This window comes from Lissotriton helveticus, chromosome 7 (assembly GCF_964261635.1).
Source record: "Lissotriton helveticus chromosome 7, aLisHel1.1, whole genome shotgun sequence".
NCBI lineage: Eukaryota > Metazoa > Chordata > Amphibia > Caudata > Salamandridae > Lissotriton > Lissotriton helveticus.
The window spans coordinates 765,760,100-765,777,755 of record NC_136068.1 but is presented as its reverse complement, the minus strand read 5'-3'; the positions used below and the strand labels follow the sequence as shown (position 1 = coordinate 765,777,755).

The following is a 17,656-nucleotide window of genomic DNA, read 5'->3' as shown; positions in this document are numbered from 1 at the left end:
ATTTACGTATGTCCGGTACTCTAATATACCCGGAACAGTGGTTTCTATCCAGTGAATTGACAAGGCAAAAATTTGCTCTACAACTTTTTAATAGGCAAAGGAAACGTGAGTGTATTTCACCCTAAGTCAAGGGTAGACTGTGAACATGGTGGTGGTCTCACAGACACAGGTACAATGACACATTTCAGCAATCTTGAGCAACAGTATTACTCATGTGACACAGAGCCACAACAGACACCCACTCCAATATGAGAACACTTCCACTTCTACCTAACAAACCTGCAATTTACAATCTGAGCCTTCTCAACGCTATTTCCTACTGAGCGCCAAGAACTGGACTGTGCAGGTGCTGGGGCTGCGTTTATGGCCATATGCACCATCTTTGGTTCTTTAAAGGGACACAGACAACCCAGGTTGAGATAACACTAACAACTACAAGCACTATACAGTCCAGTGTAACAAATTGCTCACCCATCCCCCCTACCACAAAGCCACAAGTCTTTCAAATGACTTAATGAAGAAATAGTTACCTACCTTCAGTAATGTCTTATCTGGTAGAGACTCTATCTAGCCACAGATTCCTTATCTTAAAATTATCCACTGAGATCAGACTGGATCCTGAAACTTTTTGTGAGCAGTACCTGCGCGCTGGTAGGTGGCGTTGACTGGCTCTGCATGGTGTCGCCGGAAGCAACATGTGCGGTGCTTATATAGGCACCATCCAAGCGCGCTGTGGTAATAGTGTTTTGTGAACGTGTGCAAGGAAGCCCATGTTGCTGCCTGGTAGATGGCCAGGACCGGGATTCTGTGCGCTAACAAAGTGGTGTCACTGGTGAAATAAGCACTCAAACCCTCAGGGGGTTGTGTTTTGGCCAATGCATAGCATATTTTAATGTAGAGCACAATCCTTCATGAGATGGTCCATTTCTGAACAGCCTTTCCCTTCTTTGCACCCCACAAAGAGTTGGTCATCCACCCGGAACTCTCTTGAGCGGTAAAGGTAGAACAACAACGCTCTTTTTGAGTTGTGTTGGTCAAGTTGTTCCTCTTCTTTAGAGGGATGTGGCAGAGCATAAAAAGTAGGCAAAGTGATGGACTGGCCTACCTGAAAGAGAGTGACGACTTTCAGCAGAAAGGAACCTCTAGTTCGTAGAACCAGCTCGCCTAGGTAGATGTTCAGGTATGGAGGCTTGGAATGCAAAGCCTGACGCTCACTAACACTCCGGGCAGTTATTGCCACCAGGAAGGCATTCTTGATGGTAAGGAGCCTGAGAGGACAGCTGTGCAAGAGTTCAAAGGTACACACATCAGGAATGTTAGGATAAGATTAAGGTCCCACTCAGGCACAATAAAGAAAGAAGGAGGAAACATGTTGCAAACCTTTCAAGAACCTATGTACAACAGGCGATTTGAATAGTGATGGGTGGTCAGGCAACCACAGAAAGGCTGAGTTAGCAGAAAGATAACCCTTTGAGGGGCCAGAGAAGAGCTGGGTAAGGCAAAGAATAAAGAGAAGAACCTGAGAAAGGGGAGAAGAAAGGGAGTCAACCTACTTGTCTGCACAACATGCCACAAACTTCCCTAGACTGCAGCATATACTGTTCCGGTGGAGGGACACCTGGCTGCCAGAATAACATCACAGACTTCAGGTGGAAGGTCGAAAACTGTCAACTGCCGCCACTCAATCTCCATGCAAGAAGGCACAGTATTAACAGGTTTGGGTGGAGGACCCTCCCCTGTTGCTTCGACAGAAGATCCTCTGGAAGGTGCAGTCTGCTCGTACGACTGATGGCAATGCTCAACAGCTCGGAATACCAAGCTATTTGAGGCCATTCCTGAGCCACAAGGATGACCTAGGCAAGGTTGTTCCTGAACTTCTTGAGAACAATGGGCAGGAGTAGTCTAGGTGAAAAGGCGTCCTGAAAGCCTGAGCTCCAACAGAGACAAAATGCGTCTCCGAGCGAGAGCCGCCTTGGAAACTCCAGCACGAAAAACTGCTGACATTGCGCATTCTTGGTGGTGGCGAACAGATCTAACCATGGCACTCACCTCTGCTGAAAGAGACCGTGCACCACCTCCGGATGGAGAAGTCGATCCGCTAGGCATCTTTGGCTTTGGATGTTTGTCCGCCACGCTGGTGTTCAGAGAGCCAGGTGTTGACCTACCAGGGACATGACCCGATGTCCCACCATATCCGGAGACACAGGGCCTCATGACAAAGGGTCCACAATCCCACCCCGCCCTGTTGCTGCAGGACCACGTAGCAATGGTGTTGTCTGTGACTGGGGCAAGCACATCTTCAACAGCCAGTCATCGCGATAGGTGGAAGACTGGCACCACTGATCTCCGCAGATGAGCTGCAACCACCATCATCATCTTGGTTAACACCTGAGGGTCATTGTTAAGAACAAAAGGGAGCACAGTAAACTCTAAGTGCTCGTGCCCCACTGTGAACCACACGTAACGCCTGTGGGTGGGCAGGAAAGGAATGTGGAAATGTGTCCTGCAAATCTACCACCACCATCCAGTGTGGTCCATTGAGCAATTGGAGCATTTCAAAATTCTCCTTGTTGAGGAAGAAATTGAGTGTGCACAGGTCTAGAATAGGACAAAGGCCTCCGTCCTTCTTTGACACCATTAAGTAGTGGGAAAAGCAACCCACCCAAAAGAACCTCGACCACTGCTGTGGCAATCATTTTCCCAATCCCCATTTCTAAATAAAAAAATGGAGCAGGCACCAACTCAAAACCGAACTCATGCACGTTGGGGTCCCGAAAAAGTTACAACTTCCCTTCTCAGAAGAGGTCTGATTTGTCCGGGTACAGGACATCTCCTTTTCTACTTCTCCAATGAACAACGTCTTAATTTAATTAAACCTCTATCTCATCCCCTAGCTGTGGAAACCCTTACACTTTCTTGTGCTCTCCCTCTCTCGCTCATGTACGGTAGTCACACTAAATTTCAACATAAATTCTGCATCCTGAGCTTACACACGAACATCTGATTTTGGTAGTATCTGTCAAAGTAAAGGAGAGTCAGCCATTCCATTCAGGACAACATGGTCAGGTACCAATGACAACCCCCCCTATGCTCGGCTTGGTATGCACAAGAATATTCATGTCAAGTTTTCTAGTGTGCTGAGTGTGCTACCATGGCTCCGTTTTCTATTATTTAGAATACACACAGTCACTTGTTTTTATTCTATTTTAGTAGTACTAGCTACATGCATACACGTATTGAGTTTTTCACAATAGCATTGTCAAGCAGGATATATTAATTATTCAGAATATATTAGTCTGTCCATCTAGTCTCTCTGGCCCAGGTGTTCGGCCTTGTGCATCTGTCGCACCATTATGTTGTTATGCAGATTTGTAGAGTGTGCTATCTCTCTGGAGGGTATACTGCCGCTGAACACGTGTGAGTCTAGGCAAACCTAGGGCCTAATGGGACTAATCAAAAAGCCACGTCTTCAGCTTCTTGCAGAATTAAAGAAATGTGGAGAAGGGAGCTCTAATGAGTAGCAACAAGTTGTCCTGCGGTTTAGGAGCAATGTAGAAGGCTTGATAGCCGGATCTGGTTTTCTGTATGTGTGCAAGTAGGAGTCCGGACGAGTGGAGGTGTCTGGAAGGCTTATGAATGCAGTTGTTGAGGTATGCTGAGTTAGTGTTATGTAGTGCCTTTAAAGTGTGGGTGTGGAGTTTGAATTGTGCTTTTTTGTGTACAGGGAGCCAGTGGAGCTCCTTCAGGTGTGGCGAGATGCCAGTGTGGCATGGGAGGTATAGAGTGATCTTGGCTGTCAATTTCTTAATGGTCTGCAGCCTTCAGGTGAGTTATTTGCTGATACTGGCATAGAGGTGGCTTCCAAAGTCAGAATGTTTTCCGAATGCTGACTGGGAGCCATTTGGCAGATCACTCCAGTAAAGAGGTTTTAAGGTGGTCCAGACCTTTTCTAAACCTAAAGCATTAGAGACTGAAGTGCAACCGTCCCCAGGTCTGTGCTTCCACAATACAATTTTACAGGTTTAGGATTCCTTCTCGACACCAGAGGCAACGGAGAAATCAGATACACCACTGGGAGTTGCGGAAGTTCCTCAAATTGGAATGAGATAATGCAATCGCAGCGCAGCAGTAGCAGCTGCCCCCACCACAGCGGTTTGGTGAGTCAGAGATCATCCCGTGACCATGGGACCCAATCCCAGGAGTTGTTCCTCAGCAGTCCTCATCACAATGTAGGTGAGCAAGAGTCACGCGAAGTCCAAGTCGTTGTGGCCAAGACGACCCGCCAGTTGCCACGAGCTGAGCTTGCCTGAGCCTCGCAATAAGTACATGCCTGAGTGACAGGTATCTCTTTAAGTTGCGAATACTAATAATGTATTTTACAGTGCACATGGTTATGATCTGCCTGCCCGGTGTCACACTCACATGAGACCTGCACCACACAGCAGTCTCTCGACTCAGTTTTCAACAGCGATAGTTGTACTATACTCATTTTGGGTCTGGTGAGAGCCACTGTCTGTGGTGCAACTTTAACTTCTGAACTCAACACGCCAATCATCACTGAGTCAGCAAAGCCTGTAGTGTACAGCTCTGTAAGAGGCTGCGGCTAGTGTGATCTCTGGGGGCGCCAGCGGGGGTGCTTGGCAGGTAGCGGGCAGCGCCGGACCAGGGCAGACTGCTCTAGTGATTTTTGTAGGGCTGAGGATGAACTTATTTATTTTTGAATTTATACAACCTGGCTGTGACTGCTATGTGTGCCTCAGCCTCACTCTCCTGAGGCTTGCCCAATACTGTACGGTCAGCTGCGGACCATCTGTTGAGTCTGCAAGTCAGCTGACTGTTGCCCTTCCATTTTTGGTACTTTGCAGCAGTTTTAAGAGTTGCTTAGAGTTTCTTGGTGCTCAAATAGGTGTGATTTCTGATAATTATAGGTTTCCCTCATCTTCATTGCCTGATTCTGCTCACAATAAAGTGTCACTCATAGTCGTAGAAATGTCACTCATAATTACACTGAAAATATGAAAATGTCACACAGAAGCAATCTGAAACCTTGGAAGCTATGTGTAATTCATTTTGTTCCAATAAATATGCATCATATCAGATATAACTGTTCAAAATTGAGTTTTTTCTAATGGTGGTTTATTGGTTGTTTAATGTCTAAAAACTAAATTTCCGAAAACTAAACATCCCACTTGAGTTTAGGTGCATTATTTATGTGGTTAATCAATCTTATTCACTAGTTCACCACTGTGTTGTTATCTCGCAGAAATGTAATAGTGGTAGTCATTGTTGGCCTTCCTTTTGTTTATAAAGAATTTATGAAAAAGGACTATTAGTTAATAAATCAGACATTCTCAAAAGCAAGTGGGAGCCTGTTGAAGTTCTGTTTTTCAAATACACTCCTTTTGACCTCGAAACATATTGTCTTTATTTATTCTATGCAAAACAGTGTTTGCTTCTGGGCCTAGCCAAGTATACACACTCCTTTGGTGATATACTGAGTGAGATACAGACAAAGGAAGTAGGTGAGAGGTCTTGAATAATTTGCTCAGGAGAAAACCAGCTGTGTCCAGATCTTTACATTGCAAAAATGGGACATATTTTAAGTTTCTCACTGCATGGACTTAACTACTATTTTCTGCTTGCAACAGTATAACAAAATACCACACACAATACTGAATCGTCACATGCAGGCACAATTAAAACACAGAAATTACACACATACGCAACTTTACAAAATTCATGGCTCTGGAGCCTCCATCCCGCACGTCCTCCTATTACAGGACGACAACTCACTAAAGTCACTGAACTGATTCTCTACACAGGAAGCCAGGGACACCTTTTTTCCATCCTTTTCTACTTGCAGAGGTCCATACCTTCCAGTGCATGATAACGTGGGCTACACCATACCTCTACTTTACAAAGATCACATCAGATCCGCCTCCGCAGTTCTTGAATTCAACAAGACAATGAAGTCTCGCTATTCACCTAGCCTCGGACCATACAACTTCTGCTTCAGTTGGGGTTATCCTCCCGGTTGAGTTGTGCGTTATATAAATAATATAAAAAAACAGGAAGACCAACATTCTTCACTCTGGGATCCATAAAGGGTCTCGGTGCTGATGTTCTAAGGCTTTTTGGGGTCGCAAAGGGCCCAATTCGCAAAATCAGACTACAAATGTCATTTTTGAATGTGCAAAAACCAAATTGCGATTTGGCAAAACGTTACCTAATCACAATTTGGGTGTGCGACTACACATCAAATCAGTATTTCGAAGGGGCGTGTTTAGGGGACCCCCTTCCAAAATGCAATCTAGAATGGGATTTATTAACGTCTTATGACTGAAATCCTGTCACAAAACATTAATATTTTACCAACTACTGAAAGGATGTGGGAAACGATTCACAAATGGGAAGAGGATCGCAAGACACTTCTTCCCCTTTGAGAATGCTGACAAAACACATTTTTAATTGTAGGCAGTGGTTCCATGGAGCCCTGTCTAGCCTAAAAAAAGTTTGATAAACTTCTCTTTTTTTTTTGCTTTAGGGAAAACGGGCTACATTAAAAAAAACAATAGCTTTTTTATTTTTCGTTCCTTTGATGGCAGCAGTGGTACTGGAACAATTTCAGAGTAGAGGTGCTGAAATCAGCGTTACATTACTATAGTCATATGAATGGTGACCATTCCCAACATCATACAAAGAACAGGTGTAGCAAATGAGTCACACCAGATTCAACAGATGAGCGTGAAGTGTGTGGCAATATCTGGTAGAGAATTTTTGAGCACGCGGTTGCAAATATATCACTAAACATGATGTGGCAGCACACTGTCATTTACAGACGGCACATTTAATTGAAATGGACACTAAATTTACACAGACATTTAAGTTTCACAGATAAAACTATACATCGCACAAACAATGATGTGTGGAAAGCGGGTTCCACTGAACATTATTCATCAAGGAAAGGGTATGTATTTGTTTCTATCCTATTAAAATATTTGTTTCCATCACACTTCAGAATTACAAAACAAAGTGCTTAATTTGAGCTTTCCTAACTACTGATACATTTTGAAATATCTGTACAATTCAAGTTTTGCTGTGTGTTATTTTTTTTTCTAACCCCCCTCAGCCTTTCCTTTCACACTCAGCGAGAGGGTCACATTATTTACATTACAAAATCCTCTCATTTTACAGTCAGAAAAAGTGCCAATTTCCATGTTAAAAAAACATAAGCAGTAATTTGTCAGTAAACAGAAACTGACATTTGACCTCTAAAACAAGATAACATTTAAAGGCATGTTTATTGCTCATTCACCTTTTAAAACCAAAATGGTTATTTTGGGGATTCTGCAGCACCGCTACTGCCAGCGTCTATGGATGGCAGCAAATCATAGTGGGTCGCAATATGGAACCTACTTCATTAGTATTCATGAGGTAGGTCACACTGCGACCAACTACGATGCAGTATTTTGCAAGTGGGTTATATGTACATAGGTCAATTCACAAAATACCACGCAGGTCGCAATAATTACCATTCGCAAATTGTGACCAGTGTTTAATACATCTGGCCTGAGTGAAGTGAAGGGGCCGGCATTTTGTAGGTAGTAGGTCATGCGCCCAAAGGACACATACAGTAATGCAATTTCACCGTTTTAGGCTTTCAACGCAGATTAATATGGGCTTTGGAAAAGGGAATGAGGGGTTTTGGAGCATTATCTGGATCTACGTACAATACTTGATATGATTACATCACTTGCATAATCTGTTCTCTCCCATGAAGCACTATCCATAAACACACCTTTGAAAATAAACTGCCAAGCAATACTCAATGGAGAAGGAATCTATTGTCAGGTCCCTCAAAGGTCTCTGGCGATCTCATGTCCTGGTAGCAGGCATGCAGGTGAAAACTGAGGAAATACTAGCTATTCTTTGATGAGGTCTATCACATGCACTTCCCAAAGGGGCAGGGTGATGTTGCAGGTGAGTAACATACTTGAACATGAGCAATATACTGGAAGAATCGCTTGTGTAACGATATATCTGTAAGAGACATTAGTTAGTATTAGATTCCTTAGCTTAGAATATCCCCAGGCGTCAGACTGGATCCGGAAATTTTTGCGTAGCAGTACCCTTGCGCGTCGGTAGGCGTCGTCTGCGGCTCCGCGTCCGTCGTCGGCGTCGTGATGACGTCGTCGGAGTACTTGGACGCCGTCTCCGCGTGCTGACGTCAGTTCTTAGACACAGCTTTTCCGCGCCAGAAGCGCGGAGCCATGTTAAAAACCATTACTGATGCCATTGAAACTAGGGCCCTGAAGGGGATAACCCTAACCCAAACCCTAGATATCGGTTCGCAGAACGGGGAGGATGGGTGGGTCGGTAAGGAATCTAATACTAACTAATGTCTCTTACAGATATATCGTTACACAAGTAGTAACTTGTGCATCTGAAAGAGACACGTTAGTATTAGATTCCTTACCTTAGAATAGATACCCCAGCAATACCAACTCCGGTGGTGGGTCTGCGAACCAATAATCACACCAGAAAGTCCTGGAGGACAGAACGGCCAAAGAAGCCATCCATCCGGACTTGGCTGTCCAGGCAGTAGTGTCTTGCAAACGTGTGCAGCGATGCCCACGTAGCTGCCTGACAGATGTCTTGTAAGGGCACTCCCCGGCCCAGGGCTGTTGTAGTCGCCGTGGCTCGGGTGGAATGAGCCCGCAATCCAACAGGGGGCTCCTTTTCAGCCAAGGAGTAACATGCCTGGATACATAAGATGATCCACCGGGAGATGGTCCTCTTGTGCACCTCTTTCCCCTTCTTAGCGCCCACGTAACCAACAAAGAGTTGGTCATCCACCCGGAACTGGCGTGTGCGATCCAAGTAGAATGAGAGCGCACGTTTTGGGTCCAGACGGTGGAGCCGCTCTTCCTCTTTAGAGGGATGCGGTGGCGGAAAGAAGGTTGGCAAGGTGATAGACTGCCCGATGTGGAAGGCCGTGACAACCTTGGGCAGGAAAGATGGCTTAGTACGCAACACAACCTTGTCCGGATGGACAGAAAGGAAAGGAGGAGTACAAGAAAGGGCCTGGAGCTCACTCACTCTCCTGGCAGAGGTGATGGCAACCAGGAAAGCAGTCTTCAGAGTAAGAAGGCGGAGAGGACAGTTATGAAATGGCTCAAAGGGAGCGCACCTCAGAAACGTAAGAACCAGGTTCAAGTCCCACTGAGGCATCACAAACGGAACAGGAGGGAATGTGTGTGTGATGCCCTTTAGAAATCTATTTACAATAGGGGACTTGAACAAAGAAGGTTGATCAGGCAGCCTCAGAAAGGCTGAAAGGGCAGAAAGGTAGCCCTTGATAGTGCCCAGAGCAGAGCCCTGCTGGGCAAGAGAAAGAAGGAAGAGAAGAACCTCAGAGAGAGGGGCAGCAAGAGGATCCACAGCCTTTGCTGTGCACCATGCCACAAATCTGTTCCACCTGCAGGCGTATACCGACTTTGTGGAGGGACGCCTGGCTGCCAGAATGACGTTACAGACTTCAGGAGGCAAGTCAAATGGCCTCAACTGTCGCCGCTCAATCTCCAAGCATGGAGGTGGACAGGTTCGGGTGGAGGACCGTCCCCTGTTGCTGTGACAGAATGTCCTCCCGAAGAGGCAGACGAACCGGGGGATCGACTGACATACTGAGTAGCTCTGGATACCAGTACCTTCGTGCCCAGTCCGGAGCCACAAGGATGACTTGGGCCCGGTCGTGCTTGATCGTCTTCAGCACTCTGGGCAGAAGTGGTATAGGCGGAAAGGCGTACAACAGACCGCAACTCCACTCGCGACGAAAAGCGTCTCCGAGCGAGTGCCGCCTTGGAAATTCCGAAATAACACAAAATGCCAACACCCACTTTTAACTTTTGAAAGAATGCCAATTATTTAGGGGCAATAGGACAAACACTACTTTTTTTTGTTCGACCTGGTATATTTATTTATACCTGTCAACTTTAGTATTTATTTATTTTTATACTTTTTTTCAAAGAAGAAAGGAACATTCAACTACTCACAATAAATATATACATTACTGTCTACAAAACACCAAATATATACAATCCTATTATACAGTTGCAAACAATCTACATGTAATACAAAACATACACAACATTCAGTTGAAAACAATCTTATGCATAAACAATCAAATCAATATTTATACAGAAGATCAAAGAGACAAAGTCAAAATGAGGGAAGGAGTAATGATTTGATCTTAAAAACGATTAGTGTTTACGAATAACTCCTTCCAATGTGCCGACGCGTTTCTGGTCCAAAGAAGTCAATCTTTAGACTGTCATCAGGGCTCTGTCACTTATCTGTATTAACATGTAGAAAAACAATAAAGTTTTATTATTTCCTGCACTCCATTTTAGTGAGCAAAAATAGATCGCACCACCAACTTTTCACACTGGGAAATACCTGTTGGTTTCATTCGAAAAACCGAAATGCGGGCTTGCAGCTTCTATGCTATCGCATTCCTTTTTGTTAAAGGGGTCTCCACCTACAAGGAGGAAGCGAATTTTTGACGTTTAATTTGTCCTATCTCAAGTTTAACATGAAATACAATCCTTGACGGTGGAGCTCACGCTCATGTCCTACCTGTCTCATATGTAAAATAAATTCAATGGCGGCGGTCCCTTGACTTTTCTGTCCGCTTTTGGAAAGTAATCTGTCAATGTTTAAAGAATCGTATTACTCCATTTGTACGCATATGTAGTCCACCTCATCTAACAGTAATGCGTAAAAACCAAAAGGCCAACCAACCAACGTACCTTCCCACGGTCCGTGGATTCGTATCACTTGGTCTGCTACTTAGTACAGCGCTATTGGAAATTCCAACGCGCAGAACTGATGGCGTTGTGCGTTCTCTTCGGTGGCGAATAGATCTAACCAAGGCTCTCCACATTGCTGAAAGATGCCTTGCGCCACGTCCGAGTTCAGACGCCATTCGTGATCCATCATGCCCCGATGGCTGAGCTCGTCTGCCCTGGTGTTCAGAGATCCCGCTAGGAGTTGAGCCACCAAGGTCACGCCCTGGCGTTCCAGCCACTGCCAGAGGCGCAGAGCCTCCTGGCAAAGGGTCCACGACCCCACCCCGCCCTGTGTGTTGTCCGTGAACACCTGCACTACACTCCCCCGGACAGAGGGGAGGAATGCCTTCAGTGCTAGACGAATCGCCCGTAACTCCAACAGGTTGATGTGGAGCCGGGCCTCCGCCGGAGACCAGAGGCCTCTGATCTCCGCCTCTCCCATGTGGCCTCCCCAGCCCTGGAGGGACGCGTCCGTCACAACTACGTGCTCCGGTTGGGGAAGGGAGAGGGACCTGCCGCTGACCCAATCGCGGTTCGTAAGCCACCACTGCAGCTGTCTCGCAGTGCCCTCCGAGATCAGGACGTGGTCGGACAGGTTGCCCTGATGCTGGGCCCACTGAAACTTCAGGTCCCACTGCAGAGCCCGCATCCGCCACCTGGCGTGATGCACCAGCAGGATGCAGGAGGCCATCAGCCCCAGAAGTCGCAGCGTCAACCTGACCGAGACCCGGGATAACGGCTGAAAGATGGGAATCAGAGCCTGAATATCCCGGACCCGCTGTTCGGGTGGATAAACCCGAAACCGCGGCGAGTCGAGAACCGCTCTGTGGGGCACAGGTGTGACTTTGGCACATTGATGGAGAACCCCAGCTGGTGCAAGAGATCTGCTGTAGTCTGGAGGTGGCTGACGACTGTCTGGGGCGAGCCCGCCTTCAACAACCAGTCGTCGAGGTAGGGGAAGACTGAAACCCCTAACCTGCGCAGATGAGCTGCGACCACCGCCATCACCTTTGTGAATACCCGTGGGGCGCTGGTAAGGCCGAAGGGGAGCACGGTATACTGAAAGTGCTCGTGGCCAACCGTGAACCGCAGGTAGCGCCGGTGGGCCGGCAGGACGGGGATGTGGAAATAAGCGTCCTGCAAGTCCAACGCTACCATCCAGTCTCCTGGGTCCAGGGCAGCTAAGACCTGAGCCAGAGTCAGCATTTTGAACTTCTCCTTCCGGAGGAAGCCGTTGATGTTCCGTAGGTCCAAGATAGGGCGTAGGCCCCCTTTGCCCTTCTTGGGTACCAGAAAGTAGTGGGAGTAGCAACCACACCCTACTTCTGGCCCAGGAACGCGCTCGATGGCCCCCTTGGCCAAGAGGGCCGTAACTTCCTCCTGCAGAAGTCGCAAATGATCCCCCGATACACGGTGGTTCTGCGGTGGCATGGCTGGAAGAGTCGCCTCGAAGGGGAGGGAGTAGCCCCTTCGGACGATCTGCAGCACCCACCTGTCCGACGTGACTGTGCGCCAGTGGAGGTGGTGATGGCGAACCCTGCCCCCCACTGGCGTCACATGGGCCTGAAAGCATGGACTAGGAGGGTTTTGAGGCGGATGCTGCGGGGGAAGGTGTGGACTGACCTCGCCGTTGTCCCCGACCGCCACCACGGCGGTTTCCACGGCCGCCACCGCGTTGGGTATTGCCCTACGGAGCGTGGCTGGCAGCACGTGTGGGTACACCCCTTCCGTGGCCACGAAAGGAATGAAAGGCAGCCGATTGCTGGCACGGGGCTGAGAGGCCCAAGGACTTGGCCGTAGCCCTGGAGTCCTTAAAGCGCTCAAGCGCATGGTCTGCATTGTCGCCAAAAAGGCGACGGCCAGCAAACGGCATGTCCATCAGTGTGTTTTGGACATCGGCCGAAAAGTTGGCGGACCTCAACCAGGCGTTACGTCTAACCGCCACTGTCGTTGCCATCGCTCTACCTAGTGAGTCGGTGGTATCCAGCCCACACCGGATAGAATATCTGGCTGCATCCCGGCCCTCCACAAGGGCTTGGCCGAGTTTGGCCCGTACCTCCAACGGACACTCTGGCAGCACTTCCACAACCGTATCCCACAGAGAGTGGGTGTAGCGGCCCAAGAGGCATGCGGTGTTGGAAGACCGCAGTCCCAGACTAAGGGAGGAGAAGATCTTTTTGCCATACTGCTCATACCTCTTGGATTCCCTGTCCGGCAGAGCCGACGGGAATGCGTTCTGGGAATTGGAGGCCTGGATGACCAGGCTCTCGGGGTGGGGTGGGTGGACAGGAAACATGGGTCACCCGGAGCCGGGCGGTGGCGTCTGGCCTCGTTCCTATCTGCAGGCGAACCTGTAGCGGGCTTGGACCAAGTGCCCAAAAGAACATCGGTCAAGGCCTCGTTAAACAGCAGCAGAGGCTCAGCTGAGCATGACTGCGGCTTAAGGACCTCAGTGAGGAGGTTAGTCCTCACGGCCACGACGGGGAGATCAAGGCCCAAGGCCTTGGCTGCCCTCATCAACACCACACTGTTGGTTGCCCCCTCCTCCGTAGCCACGGTAGGAGGTGAGACAAAACCAGTGTCAGGCGAAGTATCCAGACCACTGGCATCCCCAAGTTGACCTGTCCAGTCCTCCTGGGACTGACATTCACGTGTCAGAGGGTCCTCAGACCTCTCCCAATACTCCTAATCACCCATCTCCTGATCGTCAGGGTCAGAAAATGATGGGGCCGGTTCATGGAAAGTAAACTCTCAGAACGGCGTCTGAAGCGGCGCCGCTTCAGCGCCGGATCGAGGGAGGCATCGGGGACGGCGCCGCTTGAGGGCGGCGTCGGGGGTGACACCTGGGGGGTCGGCGCCGGGGATGGTCGTCAAGTCCACCAGCGGCGACCCGGATCCGGAACCGGATCCAGTGGGACCTTGCGGCGCCGGCGGCGTCGGAGCCGAAGCACCCGACAGCATCGGGACCGAAGCCCCCGACCCTCTAGGCCCCCCAGACGGGTCCGCTGGGCCCGAAGGCGCCGCGGAGCCAGTCGGAGGAGAGGGACCTCATGGCCATGAGGAACCGCTCGATCTCCTCCGGCGTCGCGTTAGCCCCAGGGACCGAAGGGTATGAAGCCGGACGCGGCGCCTGCGACTCCGATGGAGCCGCGTGGGCGGTGCGACCCGAACCCCCGGCCGCGTCGCGCGAGCGTAAGGGGGAGTCGGAAGAGCGATCACGTCTCTTCGACTTCTTGTGCTTACCTGACGACTTCGACCCTGAGGAGTGATGTCGACTCCCGGGGCTATGATGGCCTGCTCCCGCGACCGGTCCCTCGACCTCCGTCCGGACCGGGACCTCTCATGGCGCGGGGCCGACTGCCGGAGTTCGAGTCGCTTACGGGGCCGCTCCCGTCTAGCCTTCGAAGTGAGGGCCCGGCAGTCGGAACAGGCCTTGTCGTCGTGGTCGACGCCGAGACAGTGGAGACAACGACGGTGAGGGTCCGTTACCGACATCAGTCGGTCGCAATCCTCACAGGGCTTGAAACCAGGCATCCCTACCGGCACCGAATCGGAGTCGAAGACTCGAAAAATGAGATCAAAAGATCAAAAAAGATTTAGTCAAAAAGTGACTAAGGTACCACTTTTTCCAGATCTGCGCTGCTGGTGCGGAAAAAAGAGGAACTGACGTCAGCACGCGGAGGCGGCGCCTAAGTACTCCGACGACGTCATCACGTCGCCCACAACGCCGACGACGGACGCGGAGCCGCAGACGACGCCTACCGATGCGCAAGGGTACTGCTACGCAAAAATTTCCGGATCCAGTCTGACGCCTGGGGATATTCTAAGGTAAGGAATCTAATACTAACGTGTCTCTTTCAGATACAATAACCACTTACATCAGTATCTCACTTCACAGCGTATAGCAAGCTGCCACGTTTGTCATCCCTCACTACTTAAAAATACAATCCCTTTCTTCACCAGAACTGTGTGGCATTTAGAGACTTGATACTGAAACACTATATTTCTTGTGCCTATTTTCGGTTTTTGCAAATCTGAGAATGATCTTCAGGTTTGGGTAGATTCCTTTGAGCTAATAGAAATCTCATGCGAAGTCTTGCTACCCATTATCACCTGGGATTTTCGCACTCTGCTAAGTGTATTTGGGTTTCTATTATTTCATGTTTCACCATTAACACCAAAAGAAATTCCATCTTGAACGTTTTTGTGTTGTGGTTTATAAGTCATAAGGGAGACTTTTAGGTAACTATCCTTTACTTTATAAATACCCACTTAAATCTCTTTACATGTAGCAAATCACTTACTTTTATTTTCAGTGTGGTAGCTTTCTTTCCTCCCCATATCATATCGGGGCTAAGTAACCGATATTTGCCATATTAAATGACAGATGTGTCCCTTGATAGGGGTTCGATGTTCTAACCTTGTACAGCCCTTATGTCATTCTGGATCCTGCAGACACTGATGATAAAAGTAAACTTATCAATTTGCTACGAAGACCTATTGCAGGGTTCTCCAAAGTCGGTTCTGGAGGGCCGGATCCATGCCAGATTTTTAAGATAAGTACATTTATCTAAATGGGGATATGCTAAAACAAATCTGGCATGGATCCTGCCTTCCAGGACCAACTTTGGAGAAATCTGGAACAATATATGTCCAATCTGAATTCAAACCAGGAGTTAGATCTAGGTTATGATAACTAAAGGTTGATCTGAGCAATCAAGTAGAAAAGGTCTATAAGGAGCATCTCCATTCCTTAATGAGGCATACATACAGCACTTTGTCCAAAAGGCAAGTATGCTTATGACTGAAATACACCAGGTCTGTCAAGAGCCCACCATCTGGAAAAGTAGCTTTTATTTGTGAGGCACTCACTTGCGCTGCCCAACCGACTGGTTGGGCTGGTTGTACAAGATGACAGTACATTAACTACTGGTCGATCCGCTTCATGCCGAATGCAAGAAAGTGCGTTCCATCAATGGTCAGTCACATAAACCTATTAGTGTTAACTATCCTTACCCAGAAATGAATGCTTTTTAAAAATAAAGAAGAGATGTACTGAGAGTCAGAGTGACAGACCCATGTGTATGAGCACTTACTTCAAAAACAATCTATATACTGACAAATGTCAACGCACTCAGTGTCATTGCAATCTGGTGATGAGGAGAGAAAATATCACTACTTGTTTAAGTTGATATTCATTTACATGGGGAGAGTTTAGTACATGATACAAGGGGGGCTTGGTCAGTAGTGCTGAGCTGTGACACCTCTGGAAAACTAATGGCTCTTGAACATGTGCCTCTGTGGATATAAAGTAATGAGAGCTGGAACCACCAACATGCTGTCACATACTACTGTTGGAAGAGAGCAAACCTAGTCAATGACTTGTCAATGTGTTTGAAAGGATATCTGGTGCCAGCTAAGCATCTTGAATTGAACTATATATGCATGCATGCTAAGTCACATAAAAGAGGGCGACAATGCTCACCTGATATTTCAAGCAGGGTTCATTTGTATCAGATGTGGAAGAATTTATTGAACTATCCAAGGATGTCGAACTGTCCCCTCCAGGATTCAGTTGGCAGCATTTTCCAAATACCCTCACTTGAGCTTCACTGCATAGTTTCTGAAAAAGAATGGTTCCAAATTGTGTTTTGAACAAACGTTGTGAAATGAATAGTTTGAGAATGTGAAAAAAGCTGTACTAATCACTGCAAATACTAGACATTTTCAGACTAAAATTAAGTTCTGGGGCATCAACTTCAATTTCCTTCACATTGAATGCTACCAATGTAATACTGATATATGCAGCAAGGGTGCAGTGTGGTAATACTCATATGTAGCTAAATGTATTACCAATCTTGGATTATAATCTCTCTACCAATCTAGATCTGTATACTTAAAGATTCACTAAAACCCACTCTCTAGACTAAAATTATTGTGGTGTATTAAGAAAACGGATAGTAAAATAAGCCATATAAACATTCACATTAAAGTGCCAAAGTGGGTATCATAGCTTCACATTTAATGGTAAAATACTCGTTATTACGCATATATACAAGACTAGCAAAATACACTCTTCTGGGATCGTTAGTTGGGGAAAGAGCCATGGGTATACTTGTACCCTCGCCACTACAGATGCTGGTGGAAGTAAATTCAAAACCGCAGTAACTTCACAAAAATCAACATTACTCGAGTTTTCTGCCTCACAACCCCAAATTCTGGATGATATCGTCATGACTCTTAAAATGCAATACTGCATTCACCAGAATTCTCAGTGTAAATACATAAAACAGGTTTCACTGTTTATAGTCTATTTCCCCATTTGGGAGTTTTACATTTGTCCTTTCAGACAATTCCATATTCCTGAGACACACTGCTTCATATTACAACATAAATTTACCAAAAAAGGATGGGGATTTAAGAGATGTAAACTTTTCTGGACCTTACAAATGTTTTTGTTGAGTTTATCAGTAGAATACAACTAGTCTTCAAATTGAATATTGCAAATAAAGTGCCTCCTACACGAATTTAGGGATGGCTTGCATAAAAGGCAGAATTTCCGGTGACTGAATACAACTCACTATGTCTCTATTAATCAATGCCTTTCTCCATATTTGGGAGTGGCTACAGGAAAGAGGTAACAAAAAAAACTTTCACTGGATGTTTTACTTTCTCTTTTAATGCATGATATATGCACCTGAAACCAGGTGGTAATGGTTCCTTTAGCCATGGTCTGTTCACAAACTAAAACAACCATTGGCAAAGCCAATAGTTCTAGGCTTTGCTGCCAGCCTTTTGGATTTGTCAGT

The 17,656-nt window shown here is 47.3% G+C and overlaps 1 protein-coding gene across 6 annotated transcripts in view; it reads right to left on the bottom strand.

Annotated features, from left to right (window-relative positions):
* The window catches only part of FNIP1 (folliculin interacting protein 1), a 333,439-nt gene that overhangs the window by 168,763 nt on the left and 147,020 nt on the right, over window positions 1–17,656 (bottom strand). For all 6 annotated transcript variants that reach the window (XM_078653129.1, XM_078653133.1, XM_078653134.1 and 3 more), the window contains exon 3: window positions 16,333–16,470. In XM_078653129.1, coding sequence (XP_078509255.1) covers window positions 16,333–16,470 — 138 coding nt within the window. The remainder of the gene's footprint in view (window positions 1–16,332; window positions 16,471–17,656) is intronic.